We start from the raw sequence: 19218 nt of genomic DNA, 5'->3' as shown, positions 1-19218 counted from the left end.
TATATATATATATATATATAGTTTTTTGATTGAAATCAAATAAATCAAATAATATTTGATATAATTAGACATAAACAACAGAAAATGAAGCAAATATTCCCGAGAACCTGCTAACTGAAATGAGTTTAAAGCCATTGAAAGTGGATTTTCATTGGCTTTTACTTGTGAAAAAGAAAAAGCAATAAAAAATGTCTAGAAAATGAAATCTGCAACTGACAGTCTTGAAGAAAGATTCCTCCAGGGAATCTAGGATACAGTCATTCATGGTGTTGAGTCAAAAGGGACACACAAGTTATTTGATCTAAAGAGAACCATTCATGCAAAAGTCCTTAAGTCCAACTGTGTCATGAAACAATGTGCTATTCCTGAAAACAAAACTGTAATGAGGGCAGCACAGCACAGCAACGTGACCTCACAACATGAGGATTCAGGGAGAATGTAATTACTTCCTCATTCCACTTAGTCGCACAATGCAACTGCAAGTTTTTCTCAAGATATAACAGAATCAAACTTTCTCCCAATCATGACACTACACACCATCTGTACATCATTGACAGGAAATACAAGTTTTTTTTTTTTTTTTTCTGTAGTTTGTGCAGGAAAATCACTGTAAGCAGAATGTAAATCTGACTGAACTGAATACTTCATTTGAAGATCATAAATGTATTCAAAGTTTTAGAGTAAACAGAGCTGTCTGGATGTAGACTTAGTATAAGAGTAGACTTGGTGTCTGTCTGTGTGTAAAGTGAACACAGGACAAGACTATATTTTCATAATAAACAATGATATCAGCGACTCTTGAAGGACATTGTTGTCCTGCCTTTGCTTTATTTCCAATGATATAAATACAGTGCCTCACATTTTGTCACATTACAACCAAAACCTTAAAGGTATTTAATTTTGGTTTTATAGGATTATCCTAAGCAAAGTGCTGCATAATTGTGACGTGGAAGGAATGTGATATATAAACCTTTACAATTAAACTAGTAAACACGTCTGACCTGTCAAACAAAAAGTTGTGGACAAGTTGAAAGTAAGGTTCTGTTATACAACAGCATCAAAACCTCAGACAGAACTATTCGGTGCATTGTCCAAATATGAAAATAGTATGGAAAACTGTAAACCTATGAAGAAATTAACATCCATGTAAACATACAGGCCAGGCATGGAAAGGATTGACCACAAGGGAAGCCACGAAGTTCACGGTAACTCTGACGAAACTGCAGAAATCCACAGCACAGTTGGAAGAATGCCTTGACAGGACAAGCTATTTCAATTAAATTTCATTTAACAGAGTTTGTTAAACCCGAAGCGAAACTAAATTATGTTTCAACTTAAATTAGCCAAGTTTTTCAAAGAGTCATTCAAAATGATGATGGCAGTGGCCAGGAACTTTTTCTGCATTGTCAGCCTTCTTTATCAGCTGGTTGAGTCACCGAAGCAGTTTGACTCAAGAAAGTGGAAGATGGAATAAGGTGCTCTGAGACCAGAACTGAGACCAAAATGGAAAAATGCTATGCATTGTGAAAAATGAACACTCCACATCACACTAAACCCACTGTACCATCCTTACTACCAAAATGTATTTATTCTTTTATTTCAAACATGATACAAGTATAAAATCACACACATGAACATGGAATACAAAACACACTTATTTCCGTACCACAATAATCTTAACATGCTTGAAAAGAAGTAGGAAGGAGCAAGAAACTTATGAACTCCCACCCCATAAACTCTTGCCATATTTTCAGATGGACCCTCATTATTAAATCCAAAAAATGAAAAATAAACATAGGCTAATTAATTTTCCGTTTTATCTGGGGTTACATATAGATTCATACAGCCATACCCAACCACTCATATGTGTGAGCCTCAGTTTACATACATATTTTCACATCTTGTGAAAATGACCTCCTTCTATTTCCTTTTAAATTGCATTAAATTTTAACTTTGGTTTATCTCCTCATTTAATTTGTTCCATAATTTTAAACCATGAATCAAAATACAAATACTGCCATCCTTACAGTGAAGCTGGTCACAGTTAATGGGAAGGCTGATTGAGCAAAACAAGGCAATACTGGAAGAAAACCTGTAAGATGTTTACCAGTTATTTTCTTCCAGTCTGACTGTGTTCCAGTTTTAGAAAGACAATACTGTTAGAAATGTACTCTAATCACCTGCAAGTACAAAAAAGGTGGTTCTATGCATGCATGCATGCATGCCACAGTGATCAGATTTTTATTCATATTTTTTTCTTTTTTAACAAAAAAATAACAGTGTATCAATTTCACAATTACGCAGCACATTGTTTATAAGAAAAAAAAGAGGCATTACAACTTTTTGTTGTACATGTACAGCAAAAAGCTTAATCCCGTTTTAATATGTCTCTCAAGTCAACAATAACAACTCGTTACAAAATCAAATCAAATCAAATCAAATTTTATTTGTATAGCACATTTAAGCAGGAAGGCATTTCAAAGTGCTTTACATAATTAAAATAAAAACAGCATGTGAGAAAGAGTTTTAAAAAAAAACATCATTAAAATGCAAACAGTGAGAAAGAGAAATAAAAAGCTGTCTCCAACCCTTTTGACTTTAGTCAAACGCCGTTTGACAAGGACTTTAACCTCTTGGAAACAGTGAGAAAGAGAAATAAAAAGAAAGTAATAAAAAGATAAAAAGAAAAGATAAAAACATTAAAGACATCAGATAAAAACATTAAAAACATCAAATACACTGAAGACATCAAAACCCTCACTCTAATCCTAATTTAGCCATAAGCAACTCTAAACAGGTGGGTTTTAAGTTGAGATTTAAAGGCACCCAGTGTTTCAGCTGTTTTACAGTTTTCTGGAAGTTTGTTCCAAATCCGTGGTGCATAGAAGCTGAATGCTGCTTCTCCTCGTTTGGTTCTGTTTGTACAAGAGTACAAATGAGAATTAGACTGATCAGAAATAGAATAAAAATAGCAGATGCCACGTCTGTTACACCCCCTGATTCACACAGATTGTTATATAATTCGTGGATTTAGTCATAGCTGCAAACTAATTTTCCTTGCAAATGAGGCCAGTTGAAAAAACAATAGATTACAGCAGAATTTCTCATTGACCAGGTCAACGTCAAACACTGATGTAACCCATGTGGAGGAACCGTTTGACATTTTGCTTTGTTTTTTTGTTTTTTTTTCTCAGGGTCCCTAACGGACTCTGATGGCCCCCTCCTCGAGAGCGCTCGCATCACCATTGGGTGGTAGCAGCTTCCCAGGCAGCCTGAGCAGCTTGTGCGCATGTTTTCATATAGACTAACGGGGCAGGTCCTCATCATCATTGCATGGGGCTGATGTTCAGTGGTAAGACGCGACGGTTCGCAAAATAAAACAAAAACAAGACAAAGGCTTCTGATCGGACAAATCGACACATCGGGCGACATCATGAGCAAAGTGCAAGGCGGGATGAAATGCGTGAAATATCTGCTCTTCGCCTTCAACTTCATCTTCTGGGTGAGTCCGCGATGGAAATGAATTTGCGTGGAGACGCTGTTGTTCATATTTAACACTCAGATGTGTGGGCATATGCTGATGTCTTGTGATTAACATACAATCACGAAAGCAGAAGATTTCCGTCGTCTTTAAGCGACATAATCATCTTTTCCGGTGACAAGAAACTGTTGGCGCCTTTGTGATCCACTTCGCCTCCCAGTGGTGTTTACATGTTCAATATTTATGACACGCCATATGCGTACCATTGTTTATACTGTGTTTCAATGGGAGCCTGGTTTAAGAGTTTTAAAAAGTATATATTTCTGCAGATCGTTATTAAGCACCTGTTCAGTCCACATCCTTTCTGAGTCTGCACTACCTCCCTACTTCAACCCTTCTTAATACACATATTGATCTACTTTTCATTTTATTAATCTAATAGCGCTTAAGTAATATAGCAGCCTTGTTATGAATGATATATAAAGTGTGTTTAAATATTCATTTAGCAAAGACAATCTCTGTTATATTCAGAATGATTTATGTTGCACGTAAAGGACCCTGTCTATTCTACAGCACATACTGTTCATTAGAGCTGCACTATCTGCTATGTCTGCTATATCCATTCTGACTTGGCCTTGTGTTGTGACTTTCCTATCCCAATGCTGGATTCAGTACAGAGCATTTTTAGGAGACATATTCACTTTGAAGAAGATGCTGCATCAGTTTGTTTTAGTTTGTTTAGCTGCTTAGAGAAGGTTTAGATGGACCTTTGCCTACATGGTACTTGCTTTTCATACACTGTCTCATCATCTGATATAAATCAGCTGCTCTAGCCTGGCCTATGTGAAGAAGAAGAAGAAGAAGAAGAAGAAGAAGAAGAAGAAGAAGAAGAAGTCAAGCCACAGTTAATTAAAAAAGCTGGCCTGATTTCACAAGCCACACCCAGGTGTAATTACTAATCTGCAGAATCAACATACCCGTTAAATAGCACGAAGTGGGGTAAAATAAAGAAACAAAGAAACAAATTGTGCTCCAATAATAATAAAAACAAAACTTCTAGAAAAGACAAGTAAAAAAGTGACATCTATTGGTTTTTAAAGAGATTCTAATGCTTCTGGATTGCAGTGAACCACAGTAAGAGCCATTACCTACAAATTGATAAAACAACAGTAGTGAATGTTCCAAGATGTGGATGGCTAACCAAAATTACTCCAAGACTGCACTGACAACTATTCATTAGTCCACAAAGGAACCAGATTTTACTGGGCAGAAAATGCATTTCCTGGAGAATCCCCGGGAAGAACGGCTGCTCTGTTTAAAGAACACAAAAGCCTGTCCCAAAATGATTATGGAGGTAGTCAAAATCTGGACATCAAAATTCCTCATAACTTGCTGCTGCCAAGTGTGGCTATTAGGTTTAGGAGACAGTTACGTTACAGTATTTCACTAATGACCCTGTTTCTTTTTCTGTTTTATCAAATTATCATTGGCAGATATTACAGTAAAATTAGTTAGATAATCTAACGTTTAAGAGTGACAAGAAAGCAAAAATATATATATTTTTTACAATACTGAATATTTTTAGATTTTTTTAAATACATTGCAAAAAAAGAAAGAAAAGTTGCATGTGAAGGCTTGTTAAAGAGAATTTAGATATTTTTTCAAAAATGTTTTTCTCTTCTGTTCTTCAATTTCTTGTATCACAGCTCCAGTTTTTGCTAGCATCAGTTACATCTTCATTTGATTACACCCCTGGTATAAATTCACATAATCTTCTATTAGTTGTAAACTCAGAACCAGAGCTGCTTTTCATTTCTTGCTCATTCAGAGAGGAAAATCGATGCAGATACAAAGGCAAATGCCAGCTTGGTTGTCAGCTGTGAGTACTGGTGTTTTACTGTTAAATGATATACTATATATGAGTTTAAGAAGCAGCATTGATTCTGTGCTCTGTAAGATGATCTCTTGTCTCACCTCAAAACTGACAGCAGCCTCTTTGTTTTGGCCGTTTTGAGGCAGAAAGGAGAGCTCTTGTGGCTGGAGCCAAAAGAGGCGTACAGTGCGCTGTCATTTTGGGGTGCACAGCCAACATGCAGCCAATGCCAACGTGAGTTACATCACCAAGGCGCTGTGAGGCTGGCACAACCAGTGGCTGAAGTGCACCCTGGGAGATGGCCCCCTGATGTTCTTGTTCTAATAGTCCATGTAGACAAGTGAGATACTGCAGCAAGAATCTTCTTTTATTAATAATAACCATTAGGCAATCAGGTAGCACTTTATTAGGCTTCAAAAGATTAGGAGAAAAGAGGAGGCGTTATTTATTGATCACACATTTTGGTTGTCTTTTTAGGATCTTAGGGTTTTGGTTCATGTGGGGTTTGAGAAAAAAAAAAAATCAGGGTTTATTACAAGTCTGGCCATACCCAAAACAGGAGTGACAATTCACAGCAAGCATTTACTTGAACTTTTTCTTTTCAGTTTCTTTTAACAGAGCCAGAGTCGCTGTAGAGGTGAAACATTAACATTCCTGGCACATGCCTGTTTTGAATAAACAGAAAGAAAAACAGGCAGTGAGCATCAGAAACCATCTCACTGATGAGACAAGAGCAACAGCGCCACCTACTGAAGAATGCTAACTAACAAGATGATACAGTCTAAAAGAAGCAAACCATAAATTCATTTTAGGGGTTTGATCAGTCAGTGATCTGGTGATTTATTTTTATCATTTCAGTTTAACCTTCTGTGTCCATAACTACAACCCACAAATCCCCCATGTCAATATTTAATAAGCAAAGATGAAAATAATATGGGAAAAACTTAATTAAGAACAAAGCCTACCCAAAATTATTAGGAGCATTCAAAATACTTACATCTTTTAACAATTATGTAAAGGGTTAGTACTTTTTTATTATTGTAAAGGAAAGAATAAGGACAAAAAGGCTCAAAGTTTAACTATCAACTGTTAGAAATAAGAAAAATAATTTTCGGAAATCTTTATTATTTAATGTCTTTTTGGTTCATTAAATGATTGTGATCGTTTTGCAGTTGTCGGGCCTGTTGGTGCTGGCTGTGGGACTGTGGCTGAGGTTTGACCCGAACACAGTGAAGCTCCTGACAGGCGATGGAGCTCCTGACACCTTCTTCATCGGTATGTTGACGTTTTTTGGTCTCCCTCTCTCACCGTACACAATCAAAACATTTTTCACCTTCAATGAGTATATTTGAAGAAGGCAGCATAGTACATGTAGATCTTTTCAATTCGTGTTTCAATTTAGGCCAATACCATATTTAAAACAGCACATAGCTGTAAACTTGATCATAAAGTATTTATATTTCTAACTTTAATATATTTAACACATAATAATAAAACGTGGACTTAAATGAAAGTGTAATGAATAACAGCTTAAAGGGTGTTATTATTTTCAAAAGGAACTTTTAATCTGATGAAACCTAATGGGAATGGATATTCCAATTTATTGAATATCGCTGTTTTCATCACTGCAATTTAATCATCAGTTGCAAGCATTAGTAAAAAAATTATGTTGAATTCAAGTCATTTAGATGGAAGATGGGTGCGGTTATTCATGCGGTCCATTAACCACTTACCACATATGTTGCTTACTGTTAGATTTGAATCTACTGTGAAGCTGCTCTCATGAAAGAACACTGCTGGCTTCTGCGTGGTTGTTACTCAAGATATTTGCATACATTTTTAGTTTAAAGCATAAACATTTTACCTTAAAGAATACTATGGCTTGTGGAAAATGAACATACTGTGAAGCTTTCCTTTTTAAGTTTTTTATGGCATTTATTTAACAGTAGCTGTACAGGAAGAAGGGCAGAGAGAGAAGTGGAAGACATGCAGCAAATGGCCGAGGGCCGAGAATCGAAACCAAGAACAACCGTGTTGAGGACTGTAGCCTCTGTAAATAGTCCACCTGCTCCACCACTGAGCCATGCGGCGCCCCCGGAGCTTTTCTTTTTATCCTAAAATAAACCGAAAGGAACACCTCAAAGATAGCTTTTTACTCAGATCCAGAAGGATCTGCAGGGGAAAATAGCAGCAAAATCTGTGAATTTTGGAAACTGCAAAATTGCTGAGTGAGAATGTTTATAAGTTATAAAGTAATGTGCCTTGCATTGCCTAACAGATTTGGATTGGTAGAATGAATGAATAAATGAACTGCTCAATGAGATCACTGGAAATGTTGGAAATGCAGCCCTGTTTCGGTTTTATTATCATATTAACTTGGTGACACTTTGTAGTCGGGTGGCTTTTTGAATACTGAATGAGTTGTTTATTTCTTTTTGCATAACTCCCACTAAACACACAGCAGATTATTAAGACATACAGTAGAGAAGACAAGCAGCCTCAGTGTTCAGTCCTCAATACAACAGGCTCTCTATTTCTTGTTCTGTGTAGGAGCGCACACTTTGAAAGAAGCCTGTTCTTGTTGCTCCCGTTTAGAGCATGACCTAAAATGGTGACTTCACTTCATCAACTCCCTGCTGTCCTGTCATGGAACCAGTTCCTCCCTCAGGACCAGAGGAGCAGGTTGGGTGTGTTAGATGGAAACTCTCCGATTGTCTCTTCTTTTTTTTTTCTTTCTTTTTACCGTCATATCTTGGTGCACAGAAATTTCAAAATGTTGCACACTAAAAGCTGTGGAAATTTATGCAAAGCCAGGGTGAGATATCTTTACAATTTGGTTACATGCAAATATCCAAACACCTGTCAGTTAAATATATTCTTACTTTACCACCATGTTTCACCTGCAGCAACAAAATGTTTCCTATCAGTGCACAGTAACTTTTGCTGAATTATTCCTAACTGATGGCCTGATAGGTTGCTCATTAGGTCTGTCCCAAGAAACACCTTATAATGGATAAAAACAAAAAGATCTTCCAAGAACTTTCTAATCTTACTCTTTCATGTACACATGAAATTGGTTGCTATACAGGATCTTCTATGAAAACTGTGCATAGAAGATCCCTCACCCCAGAACATTCAAAATAACACAAGGATGAAAAGATCTGATTCATCGTGATAAATCGATTATTGAAATATTCAGCTAATTTAGTAATCAATAAATTATTAATTACAGTTAATAATAAGGCTGTGTGCTATAAGAACAGAACAGTAATTGAGTCAAAACTGTATAAAACATATACATCTTGCATTTAAGACTAAAAACAAACCTTTGTCTGAAAGTGGCATAGTTTTAGCTTCACCTGTTTTAGTTTCTGTAAAAAAAAATATTAAGGACCTTTTGCATTCCAATTATTAATTGGCTAATCTAAAACATAACAACACTGTAAGCCATGTAGATGTTAGAACTATGTTTTTAACTGTAGATGCATCTTTTATTACAAATGATACAATAGAGGAATGTTATGTTATTGCATTTTAAGCAATAACATAACATAATATCAGCATATCATGTCAGTAGCCTCATTAGAAATAATTTTATTGAAAATAATAGATATTTCTGGTGCCACTTTGAGGTTTACATAAATATAACAAAATTAGGAAGTTTAATTATACATTTTTTATGTTGTTTCCTGTACATGAGAATTAGAAAGCTTGTTATTAAGGTTGGTAATGTAGAAAAAAGTCCCTGTTTAGATTCCTGGAAGAACAACTTGTTGATTAACTGTTCTGTCAGCAAGCCAATATTGCTCTGTGGAACCCTTCCTCTTGGAGGAATAATATTAGTAACAGCTCATGTTCCACCTACATATGATGATTTAAAGCTTTAAAAATCTGAAGTAGCCTCAGCGAATGAGTAGGAGCATAATTACCGGAGGCAGCTCAGCATCTCCGATGAGTTAGTGTGTGCAGCGTAAATCTGATTTACTCTTCTCATTTTATGAAATTAGATTCAGGCTGAATGACACCTGGAGCAATCTGGGCATCTGTTTATTTGCAACACGGTGCCAAGGATCAGTCACAACAAAATGAATGCCATCGTAAAGTTCCTGAAAAGAATAGTAAGGCATCACTAGCAACAACTCACCTCAGACACAGAGAGCAAACACAGCGCTACCTTAATAAGACAAAAGAACAGCATTCCCTGTGGATGATTCACTTGCCTTACTGTCACCTCCGCACTTTCCAGTGTGTACAGAACCACTGCGTGTGTATATAAGATAGGGACAGAGTTTAACTAAGAGATAATGCAGATGTTTACACTTACTAATGCCTGTTTCTGCCTCATACCTGCTTTAAAAACCACCAGGCCTGGTTGGTCTGTTTCTGCAAGATGTCACTGGTTTCACTAACAGAAAGTTCTATAAAAGAACAAGTGTTAAAATGACTGACTGATGGAAAATGTGTTGACACCTTATATATACAGTGAAAGCTTTTTTGGCCCAACATATTTTCCATTGCAGATATGTTGGGTCAGAAAATTTGCTTTGAATCCGTTCGTACTGCACTTCGGCTCCCTGCAGGTCAGCAATCTACTTGCTCGTATTTCCCTGCGCTTTTGTTCGACAACAGGAAAACAACAGCTTGCGTTGGGCCCATGTGAGTTAATTATATTGCTGCAGTGATTAGACTCTAACCACGGACCTCGGGGAGCAGCCTGGTGTATGGTTGCAGCGTAGAGGAGGACTCAGTAGTGAAGGCTGGGAGCAGGGGAGCAGACAGAGGAGGTGACGTCAACCAGACGGGAGACAGGCAGAGATGGTCGTGGTTTCCAGCATTTGAGCCATCCAAAATTTGATTTGCAGCTTTACGAGACGGATAGTGTCTGTTCCACTGCTTCAGTTTCCAAGAACACGGAAGAACAAAGCCTACAGCTGAAAACAGCACCAAAATAACACAGTGGAAATTCGCTCAAACCAGTTTTGCTTTTAATTTAGCAGCATCAACACCTGGGAAGATATTATGTCTATATTTGGAGGTGCCAAAACCAGATGATTTTAGTGGAATTGTCTCAACATCTTCTCATCTGAAAAAAAATCCATTTTACTTTGGATTGTAGATACATTATTTACACTGTAGAGGCAGCGTGTCAAAACCATTTACAAACACCCATATCCTAAAAATAATCTCTTTGACAGGAGCAATCAAGCTGGCAGCCAGCACTTATCTCCATAGAAAGCTGTGAAACTCGGTGTGGGAGAAGGCTGATAATCCAACTGAGAGGGGTGGGAGGCGGCTCTGAAGTTTTGATTTGGTAAAGAAGTTTCGACCTACATGTTTCTGCTGTTACCCAAACACAACAAACAGTCTTTTTATAAACCTACCCAAAGACATGAAGGCACGTTGGATCATGCTGCCACCATCAGGTGAAGCTGTGAACTGCAGGAAAATGATCGTCGTCCCTCAAATGTTTAGATTTTCTGAGAAAACTTTAACACTGAATAATCATAATCAACCCTTCTGTGTCTTTCTGCAGCTGTTTACATCCTTCTTGGTGCAGGAGGCCTGATGATGGTCGTTGGGTTCTTCGGTTGTTTTGGAGCCATACGGGAGTCTCAGTGTCTTCTTGCATCGGTGAGTTCAAGTGCTTAAAACTAAACTTGTGTTGCTGTAATGCAAAACTTTATCTTATTTTTTTCTTGCTGAAAATCTTAGAACTCGTAATCCTTCACTTTACATTTCTATGGAGATTAATACGAATTTCTAGTTACTTGTCTTATATTTTAGCTAGGTCATGGTTTCTTTTACCTATTGAAAATGTTTTGAAATAATTTTTGAATTTAAAAGAAGCTATTGATGAACTAATTTAACAACTTTACTGATGATTAGTTTAAAAACACTCAGAGATTGTCTATATTTAAATCATAAGTTGTACTGTAAATGATCACTGAGATTAGATCATGTGAAAAATAATCACATAAATAAAAAATATTTGCAACAATAAGCCTTCTTTGCCACTTCTGCAGTTCTTTGCCTGTCTTCTGATAATCTTTGGAGCAGAGATCACTGCCGGTGTGTTTGGATTCTTGAACAAAGAACAGGTGAAATAATTGATTACTGTTTAAAGAAAAAAATAAGTGGTTATCTCAGTTTGTCAAAACCCCAGGAGTTACTCATGCCTTTTTTTATTATAGATTGCTGAGGAAATCCAGAAGTTTTATAGCGACTCCATTGCTGATGATAACGTTAATGGCACTGCCATAGCACTAATTTATCACAAAACTGTGAGTACAGCATAGCTTTTGTCTCATTGCATCCTTAGACATTGAAACACCGACATAACCATATTTATTTACCTTTTGCATGACCAGCTGAATTGCTGTGGAGGTGCCAGTATGGAGAAAAATCCAGAATTATGCCCAGACCAAACAGAGGAAACGGTAAGATAATTGTAACACTTCTTAGCCACATGGTGGCAGTATAGGACTGATTCTGATTGACCACTTCAGATTCATCCATCAATGCATCCATTTTCGTACACCCTTGTCACTCGTGGTGTTGGGAGGGGTGCTGGTGCCTTTCTCCAGTGAGGCGTTTCGGGCGAGAGGTGGGGTCACCCTGGGCAGGTCGCCAGTCCATTGCAGCACTTCAGATTCTTATCTGTTAAACCTTTCCTTTCTTTGACTCTTTAGGACTGTCATACTGCAATATTAAACTTCTTCGATGAAAAGCTGCTCATCATTGGATATATAGGGATTGGCATCGCTGGAGTAATGGTGAGAATTTGGAAAACTTTCACCTTCAACTCTGATCTTTTACAATGTTTGAATATCTGTCTAAAGGTGCTGGCTTGTGATTTTCACACAGTAATGAATTAGGAGTTTCATCTTGTTTATGTCTCTTTTCAGATTATTGGAATGATCTTCAGCATGGTCCTGTGTTGTGCGATCAGGAACAGCAGAGAAGTTATATAGTTGGGGTTATGACTCCCTCACACACACACCCACTCACACAACAACAACCGGACCCCCTCACATGCGTACGACCCTTTATAATCATTGTATCCGTATGGGTAGAGCAGCACCACGGTTGCATGTCTGTGACACTCCTTTTAGATCAGACTGGAGAGGTGGGGAGGTTAACTGCACAGACTGCATTCAACACGACACGCTGGATCATTTCAAAGCTTTTCCCCGTGGCTTTACCAGCCCAGAAACACTGATTTAATGCTCTGTTCTTTCCCATTCTTAATGCTTTGCTTTTTAGCATGACGTGACATTTCCTGCTATTAACATGTTTTTGTTAGATGGTGCTCTGCAGAGTTTGTCATACTGCACTGTAGCTACAACACAATACACAAGGCCTTCTATGACACAAGAATGTTTGTGATGGAGGAGTATTGCTGTAAATATGGACTATTTTACACGTTTGCAGTCAACACTATTCATCCGGTCCATCTGTTTGCGTCTTCGGGCCTGATTCTCATCAAAGTTTGTGTGGTTAGGAGTTTTGAGGACTAGCCTACCTTTGCAGAGTGAGTTTCCATGGTGTGCCTATTTGAGCCTTTTAAGTCATAGTCAAACCTGCAACTACAGAATAACGTGTAATTTTTCATACATTTAACATGTACATAACTCTGCTTGTTCTCTGCCTCCACTTTCAAGTATTTCTACTGTAAAGCACGCATGAAAACTCAAATTGTTAGGGAGGTCTGATGAAGAACTGCTTCTTTTGTAAATCTACAAATTTTTCTGAGGTCAGTAATGTTTAGTGCTGAGCTCTTCTTGAGCACATTTAAACTGTAACAGTAAGCTAGTTTGCATTTTGTGGAAATTTCTGTGGATGTAAATTTTGTGTGCCAATAAGATGTGAAATAGAAAATAATACAGTTTGTTGTTCTGTTAATGATAATAAAACATACTGGGTGCTCGTATCGAGTCGTCTTGTGGTTCATGCTGTTCTGGATTCAAAAGCTTGTTCAGTTCAGCCAAAACAGAACAACGAGCCAGTCTGACTGCAAGCCAATGGCTACAATCACAGCAACAGTTAAACCATTTAAATCAGGGGTCCCCAAACTACGGCCCGCGGGCCGGATCCGGCCCGCCACGTCATTTGGGCCGGCCCACTGAACAATGCCGGATCCGGCCCGCCTGCTCATACCAGAGAGCATTCAGTGTTTTTTTTTTCGTATATTGTATTTTCCGGTTTATATGTGGATTTTTCTTCAACCACCAGGGGGCTTTTGAGCAAATGTGAAACTTACTTTCCCTCAATGGAATATATACTCGTCAGTCACCGTTTCACTCACGGTTTTTTCCATTCTGGGTAAAAATCTATCCAAAAGTGTCGTCGTCTCTCCCCCACACCCCCCGTCGACAAGAATTTCTTTGTTTTTTTTTACTGCAAAAACTAAGACCACAGAAAGGAACAGCTATGTGGCCCTCGCAGGAAAAAGTTTGGGGACCCCTGATTTAAATCAACTGAAAATGTGACAAACCTATTTAATCTTATCACATGGAGACTTGGGTGACACATTAGTTATAATACTGTCAAGTCTCTAGGACAACCATTAGACACAATGCCAGATTGTCAAAGGTTTTCCAACACCATTAAAAATGCATTCAGTCTGATAAATGCTGGTGGTGCTCTAAATGGAAACGCATGTTCTAGTCAGATAAGAGTAAAATTTAGTTTTTCAAACACTCCAGTTAGGCTTGGCGTTAAAAGGATTTTTTATTTTCCAATGTCCTTGTTAATATTAATTTCATCAAGAATACTGTTAATTCCAGCACATTTTAAAGTCTTTCATTGCAATATTTACCCAAATCAACAGTTCACCAGAAAAATTCAACCTTCTTGGGCAGGCTGAAGAGACCCAAAACAGCCAGCCAAAAAGTATTGTTACCGTTTATACTCCAACCTTATGTCTTCTAGAAGAAGAAGCGTTGAAAAGGTATATAAAAATAAGCAGTGGTGCTAATCACTTAGGCACCAGCAATGAAGGATCAATCCAACTTAACAAATACACAAAAAGTGAGTTTATTTTTTTTATTCAAGAAAAAAAAAAAAACTCTAAGGGTGCTGTAAGGACACTTTTACACCAAATAAAAATATTTGCATAAGAAAAAAGTGTACCATGCAACCAAAATGAATGAAAACAACATTTTAATGATGTGTAAAAAAAGTCATCACAGTGACAGTATGCAACAGTCATCTCTCACAGTATTAATGTTAAATTCAAGTGAATAATGCTGCCTCCAAGAACCCAATTAATAAAATTCTGCTCTATTGCAACATAATCCAGTGATACTTAGAATAATATAAATGTAAAGGTCTAAAAGGGCCTACACAAACATAATATATATAATAGCAAGTTTTGTAAAGGACATGCAAACAACAGGATTTTGTACGAGGACGCTTTTTATGGTTTGGTAACCTTCATGGTCCCACACCAGTAGGAAGGCTCAAGATCAATCCAATAAAACAACTAAATATTAAAATAGCAGAATACAAAACACATTTACAGAATTAAAGTGTAAACTGGGCCCCATATATTTAGCCATCACAAATCTTCTAAGTGGAAGTATGATGACATAAATGGAAACTGTAGGGAAAAATGTATTTAAAATGACAAGATAACTTGTTAATAATAATATTTTTTTTTTTTTACTGAAATACTAAACACAAAACTAGGTCTGAGTGAGTTCCTCTCCCTCATAGAGGGAATCCAGACATGAATGTTTTGGGACTAGGATACAAGAACACTGTAATTCTGAGTCCACCACCTTAAAAAAGGTCAACAGATTCAAGTGCAAATGATGGGCTCAGTTGGTTTCAAAGTCACAAAAGTGTGCAAAGTGCGACACAGCTGTCAAACTATAAAGATGATTTCTGTTTTTGGCTGTAAACTGATTGTAGCTGCCAGTAGTTACGTCAGGCCCAGTGTGTAGATGGCCTGCTGATGCAGCTCAGACAGACAGGAAACTTGGAGAATAGTTGTCCAGGATATATTCACCAACACCAACAAAATACATGACCTGTGCAATTCCAAACAGAGGTGCAATGACCAGAGCACGGCAGCCTGCCCCCTTCAGAAAGGCAGACGGCCCCTCCTTCCTCATAATTTTACTGTCAAAACAGAAGGAAGGGTATTTTTAGAGCCACGTATGACAGGGTAAGTATGCATCAGTAGCTGGTGTGGAAAGAATGTGCCATCTTACCTCACACAATCCATAACTCCGTTGTAGCTCTCCTCAACTGCTCCTTTGTTGAGGGACTGCAGTCTGGTCTTCACCACTGTATAGAGAAAGAACATTCTTTAAGACTTGTTGCTACTGGTACTTGATGACAAATGGATAAAATGAAACCTACCATCACAAGGGTTGACTGCAACCGCAGCAGTAGATCCTGCAACACACCCTGACAGGAAGGCCCAGTAGAAGGGCGATGACTCTGCAGGGCTGGGTTTGCCCAGTCGGTTCAGGTTGGCAAACAATGGGAAGTAAACAATAGAAAAGGGTACATCCCTGAAAGAAATAAAACAAAATCTTCATTAGTAAATATTAAACTTTCTTTTTTTTTTCTTATATGGAGTGGGGGGGGGGAAAGCCGTTTTTGAATAAAAATGAGCTTCACCTCATGAGTGTTGCCCCCAGGCCCTTGTACAGGCCCTGGATGCCCTGTTTTTGCAGGAGTTCCTTCGCAATCTGCGTTGCCGACACGGCTCTTGTTGCAGACATCACAGGACCCGAGTTGTACGAGCGACTCAGCACCGTGTTCGTCACCGCCAGCTTTGTGGGAGACATCATCACTGGTTTCTGTTGTTGGGCTGCTTAAACAAAAAAAAAAAAAGAAAAAAACATATGTATACATTAGAAACGTTAAAAATTCAAAAATTAGGTTGTAGGATGAAGTACCTTCTCCGTTACTCAATGGTTTTCTTACCAATTCTGCCTGCATCCTGCAGCTGGATTTTGAGCATTTCCATGGGGGTAGTAACAATAACTTGGCACATGCCTGCACCACACCCTGCTAGCATTTCTTTGAATACTGTTAAGCCTTTTCTGTTAGCAGAAAACAATGAGTCAGACATAAGTTGTGACACATTAAATTTCTGACAGACACTAGACAAATGCACTCACCCGTCCTTGGAAAGGTGATGGCGGAAGAGGTCATTAGCTGCCAGCTTGATGGCCTTCTCAGGGGTAACCAAAGTCAAGTTTACTGCTGCCCCTAAGGAACAAACAAATTCACAATTAGTATCGATGTCACAATCTAGTTTCCAATGACAGAAACATTTGCCTGTCAATATTTTTATATCATCATAAAATAGAACTCAACTTAAAGCTGCTTCAATAACTCTGGCAAAGCACATTATCTCATGAAACATTACACTTAAGCATTGTTTTAAAGGAAAGATGACAGAAAAGGAATGGTGGGGAATGAAACAAAGTTGAAGTATAAAATTCAAACACATTTTTCTTTTTAAAATGAGTCAAGTGTGTAAACATGTTAACGACAAATTTAATCAAAAAAGTTGTTAGTGACAAGACAGGCTGACTTTAAGACTACACATATTTCAGACTTTGGACAAACTTGCAAAGTTATCTGTTGTACAATGTTGTATTAAAACATTGAAAAAAATAAAATAAAATAGATCAGACCAGATTAATTTGCAAGATCTAACAAAGACTGTAATGTTATAGTCAAGGAAAGAACAAGTAATGACAGGTTGACAGGACAGTGAAGAGACAACCAAGTAGTTAATGACAGGAAGTCAAATTACAGAACAGATGGCAAAACATAAAACTTGAGCCTATAGTTTTAAGTAGAAGCAATATTGTAAGAACCATTAATATTTGCCTCCAGCGTGGCTGCGCCTTATCGGCTAGCCTTCAATATCCCAGGGGGACCCAAGTCTGTAATATGGAAAAACACAGATGCAAACAGCATTCCTCACAAGAGCAAACGCCTAGCCTAATGGTCTCCATTTTCTTTGCAGATTTAAACATTAAAAAAAAGGGGAAAAAAAAAAACAAAAACAGTGTGTAGTACCGTGTTTAACAGCATCAGTAAATTGGAATTGGTCTTGACATTTACTTTGATTTCATTTCAAAAACCAAAAATAAAACTACTGCACAACAACTCGACACTGAGCTTACCATTTTCCTAAAATTAATCCTATAAAAATTGAACTTCCACATGTGCTAACCTAAAGCTTCTTAATAATCAGATGTATAATCTTACCTCTGTACATTCCAAAGTATCCCTCCGATCGAATAGTTTTGACAAGGCAGTCCATCCTTCATTAAACAAAAAAAACATTACATAAACTTTCTGCACAAGGTAACAGAATATTCTAGAATATTCGGTTGGGCTGTAAAATTCCACCCAAATGAGCTAAAGCGACTTCCTCAAAAAAAACAGGAGGAGTTAACAATGCACAGCTGTCACAATCCATCAGGTCAGGACACAGTGACTCCGATTCCATTCATGCGTCATTGTGGAATTAGAGAGGATAGCACCAGATTAACACAGACGTAGTAGATGTAATGCCCTGAAACCACACATCCATGTTGTGTAGATTGTAGCTATAAATACTTACATGCTCTTGTAGACTTGCTGCCCACTTCTCTGGTTCTGTAACCTGGTCTTAGCCAAGTCAACGGGGAAGACACACGTAACCCCAACAATACCGGCAATACCGCCATTAATGAGTTTGGCAGGGAGGCTGAAGGAGAAACAGAGAAAACTGTTTTACTAAAGCCTAATGAACACATTACCCATTTAAAATAATCCAAATAAAATAATGAAACTTACTTAATCTGCTGCTGAGACATGCTGGCTCTTATATGTCACAAGTGAAGATGGAAAATGGAGAGATGTAGAGTCAAGTGCTTGCAGTTAAGCTGGGAAGTGGTGTCCTGGAGAGATAAAACCAAAAAGTGAACAGAATCCTGAGTAGCCCCAGACTTTTAAACGCTGAAGTTATCCCGCCCACCCAGAGCTGCAGGTTTAAACTTGTCTGTATGCTTCAGAGTCACATGGTTGTGATGTACCCACTCACCACAACGTCTATTTACATTCCGGAACGCCTTAAAAGGGCATTCCCGCCTTCTATAGAAATTTTACAGAAATGTACTGGCTAAAAGTTAGATAACTGGAGATCAAAAACACGTTTCTTCGTAAGGAAAGTGTCTACATATAGTACATATCTAAATTAGTAGGACAAGTTTACTTCATAATTTCAATAACTGAATTCCTTCTCCAGCATTAGATTATGATAAAAAATTTGACAGCAAATAATTTTCTTACTTCAGGACAAGTAGAACGTGTCATGGTCGCAAACAATACTAACCAATTTTTAAGACCTTATGGCGTTTGCTGCTTGATATAAAGAACAGCAACGTAAAGCATCCATTCAAACCATCACAGCCCGCAAAACTAAATAAAACAGCTAAGAACTCAAATTCGATGATTTAAAGTAGATTATTTATTCACTAAAACGTAAATATAGCAAGGTACTTACCAAATAATTGTCTTATGCAGCTTTAAGAAGAGTTTTAAGTCGTTAAAAGTGTATTTCGCTTTCAACCACTTTTCACCTCCGTTTTATAGCAATGAATAGACCGACTGGAAATTTCCACTGGTCTTATGGTGGCAAAGACTGTTACAGCATACGCCTTAATGACAACCAATCAGAGTGAAGACGTTTCCATAAGAACCAATCAGAGTGAAGACGTTTCCATAAGAACCAATCAGAGTTCAGATATCGCTCCTCTTTTCGTCCCCGTTGGCCGATCGATCCGTCAGTTAAAATGTTAGAACGAGTGAGTGACTGGCTGGAACGAGGCAGATGGCGGGGGTT

General features: G+C 37.8%; 2 protein-coding genes across 4 annotated transcripts; one reads left to right on the top strand and one right to left on the bottom strand.

Moving 5' to 3' along the window:
* Window positions 1-3218: 3218 nt before the first annotated feature.
* Window positions 3219-13284, top strand: LOC106954197 (tetraspanin-2-like). The gene is made up of 8 exons (XM_015043502.1): window positions 3219-3502; window positions 6527-6629; window positions 10888-10985; window positions 11378-11452; window positions 11546-11635; window positions 11723-11791; window positions 12044-12127; window positions 12260-13284. The coding sequence occupies exons 1-8, from the start codon at window positions 3434-3436 to the stop codon at window positions 12323-12325; spliced, it is 654 nt and encodes a 217-aa protein (XP_014898988.1). The 5' UTR covers window positions 3219-3433; the 3' UTR covers window positions 12326-13284.
* Window positions 13285-15245: 1961 nt separating this feature from the next.
* Window positions 15246-19024, bottom strand: slc25a55a (solute carrier family 25 member 55a). 3 transcript variants are annotated; one of them, XM_015043501.1, is made up of 10 exons: window positions 18880-19024; window positions 18171-18274; window positions 17956-18081; window positions 17598-17653; window positions 16493-16583; window positions 16296-16414; window positions 15987-16179; window positions 15723-15877; window positions 15572-15647; window positions 15246-15479 (listed from the first exon to the last, which is right to left on the bottom strand). In XM_015043501.1, exons 2-10 carry the CDS (start codon window positions 18188-18190, stop codon window positions 15320-15322), a joined length of 996 nt encoding a protein of 331 aa, XP_014898987.1. In that variant the 5' UTR covers window positions 18191-18274; window positions 18880-19024; the 3' UTR covers window positions 15246-15319. The 3 variants fall into 3 exon arrangements, with proteins under 3 accessions (XP_014898987.1, XP_014898985.1, XP_014898986.1); XM_015043499.1 differs by having other exon boundaries at window positions 15987-16182; window positions 18880-19022; XM_015043500.1 differs by lacking the exon at window positions 18880-19024 and adding an exon at window positions 18666-18746 and having other exon boundaries at window positions 15987-16182.
* Window positions 19025-19218: the final 194 nt, after the last annotated feature.

This window comes from Poecilia latipinna, unplaced genomic scaffold (assembly GCF_001443285.1).
Source record: "Poecilia latipinna isolate Pla-1442-1.1 unplaced genomic scaffold, P_latipinna-1.0 Scaffold637, whole genome shotgun sequence".
NCBI classification, from domain to species: Eukaryota; Metazoa; Chordata; class Actinopteri; order Cyprinodontiformes; family Poeciliidae; genus Poecilia; species Poecilia latipinna.
This window is presented reverse-complemented; position numbering and strand designations above follow the sequence as displayed.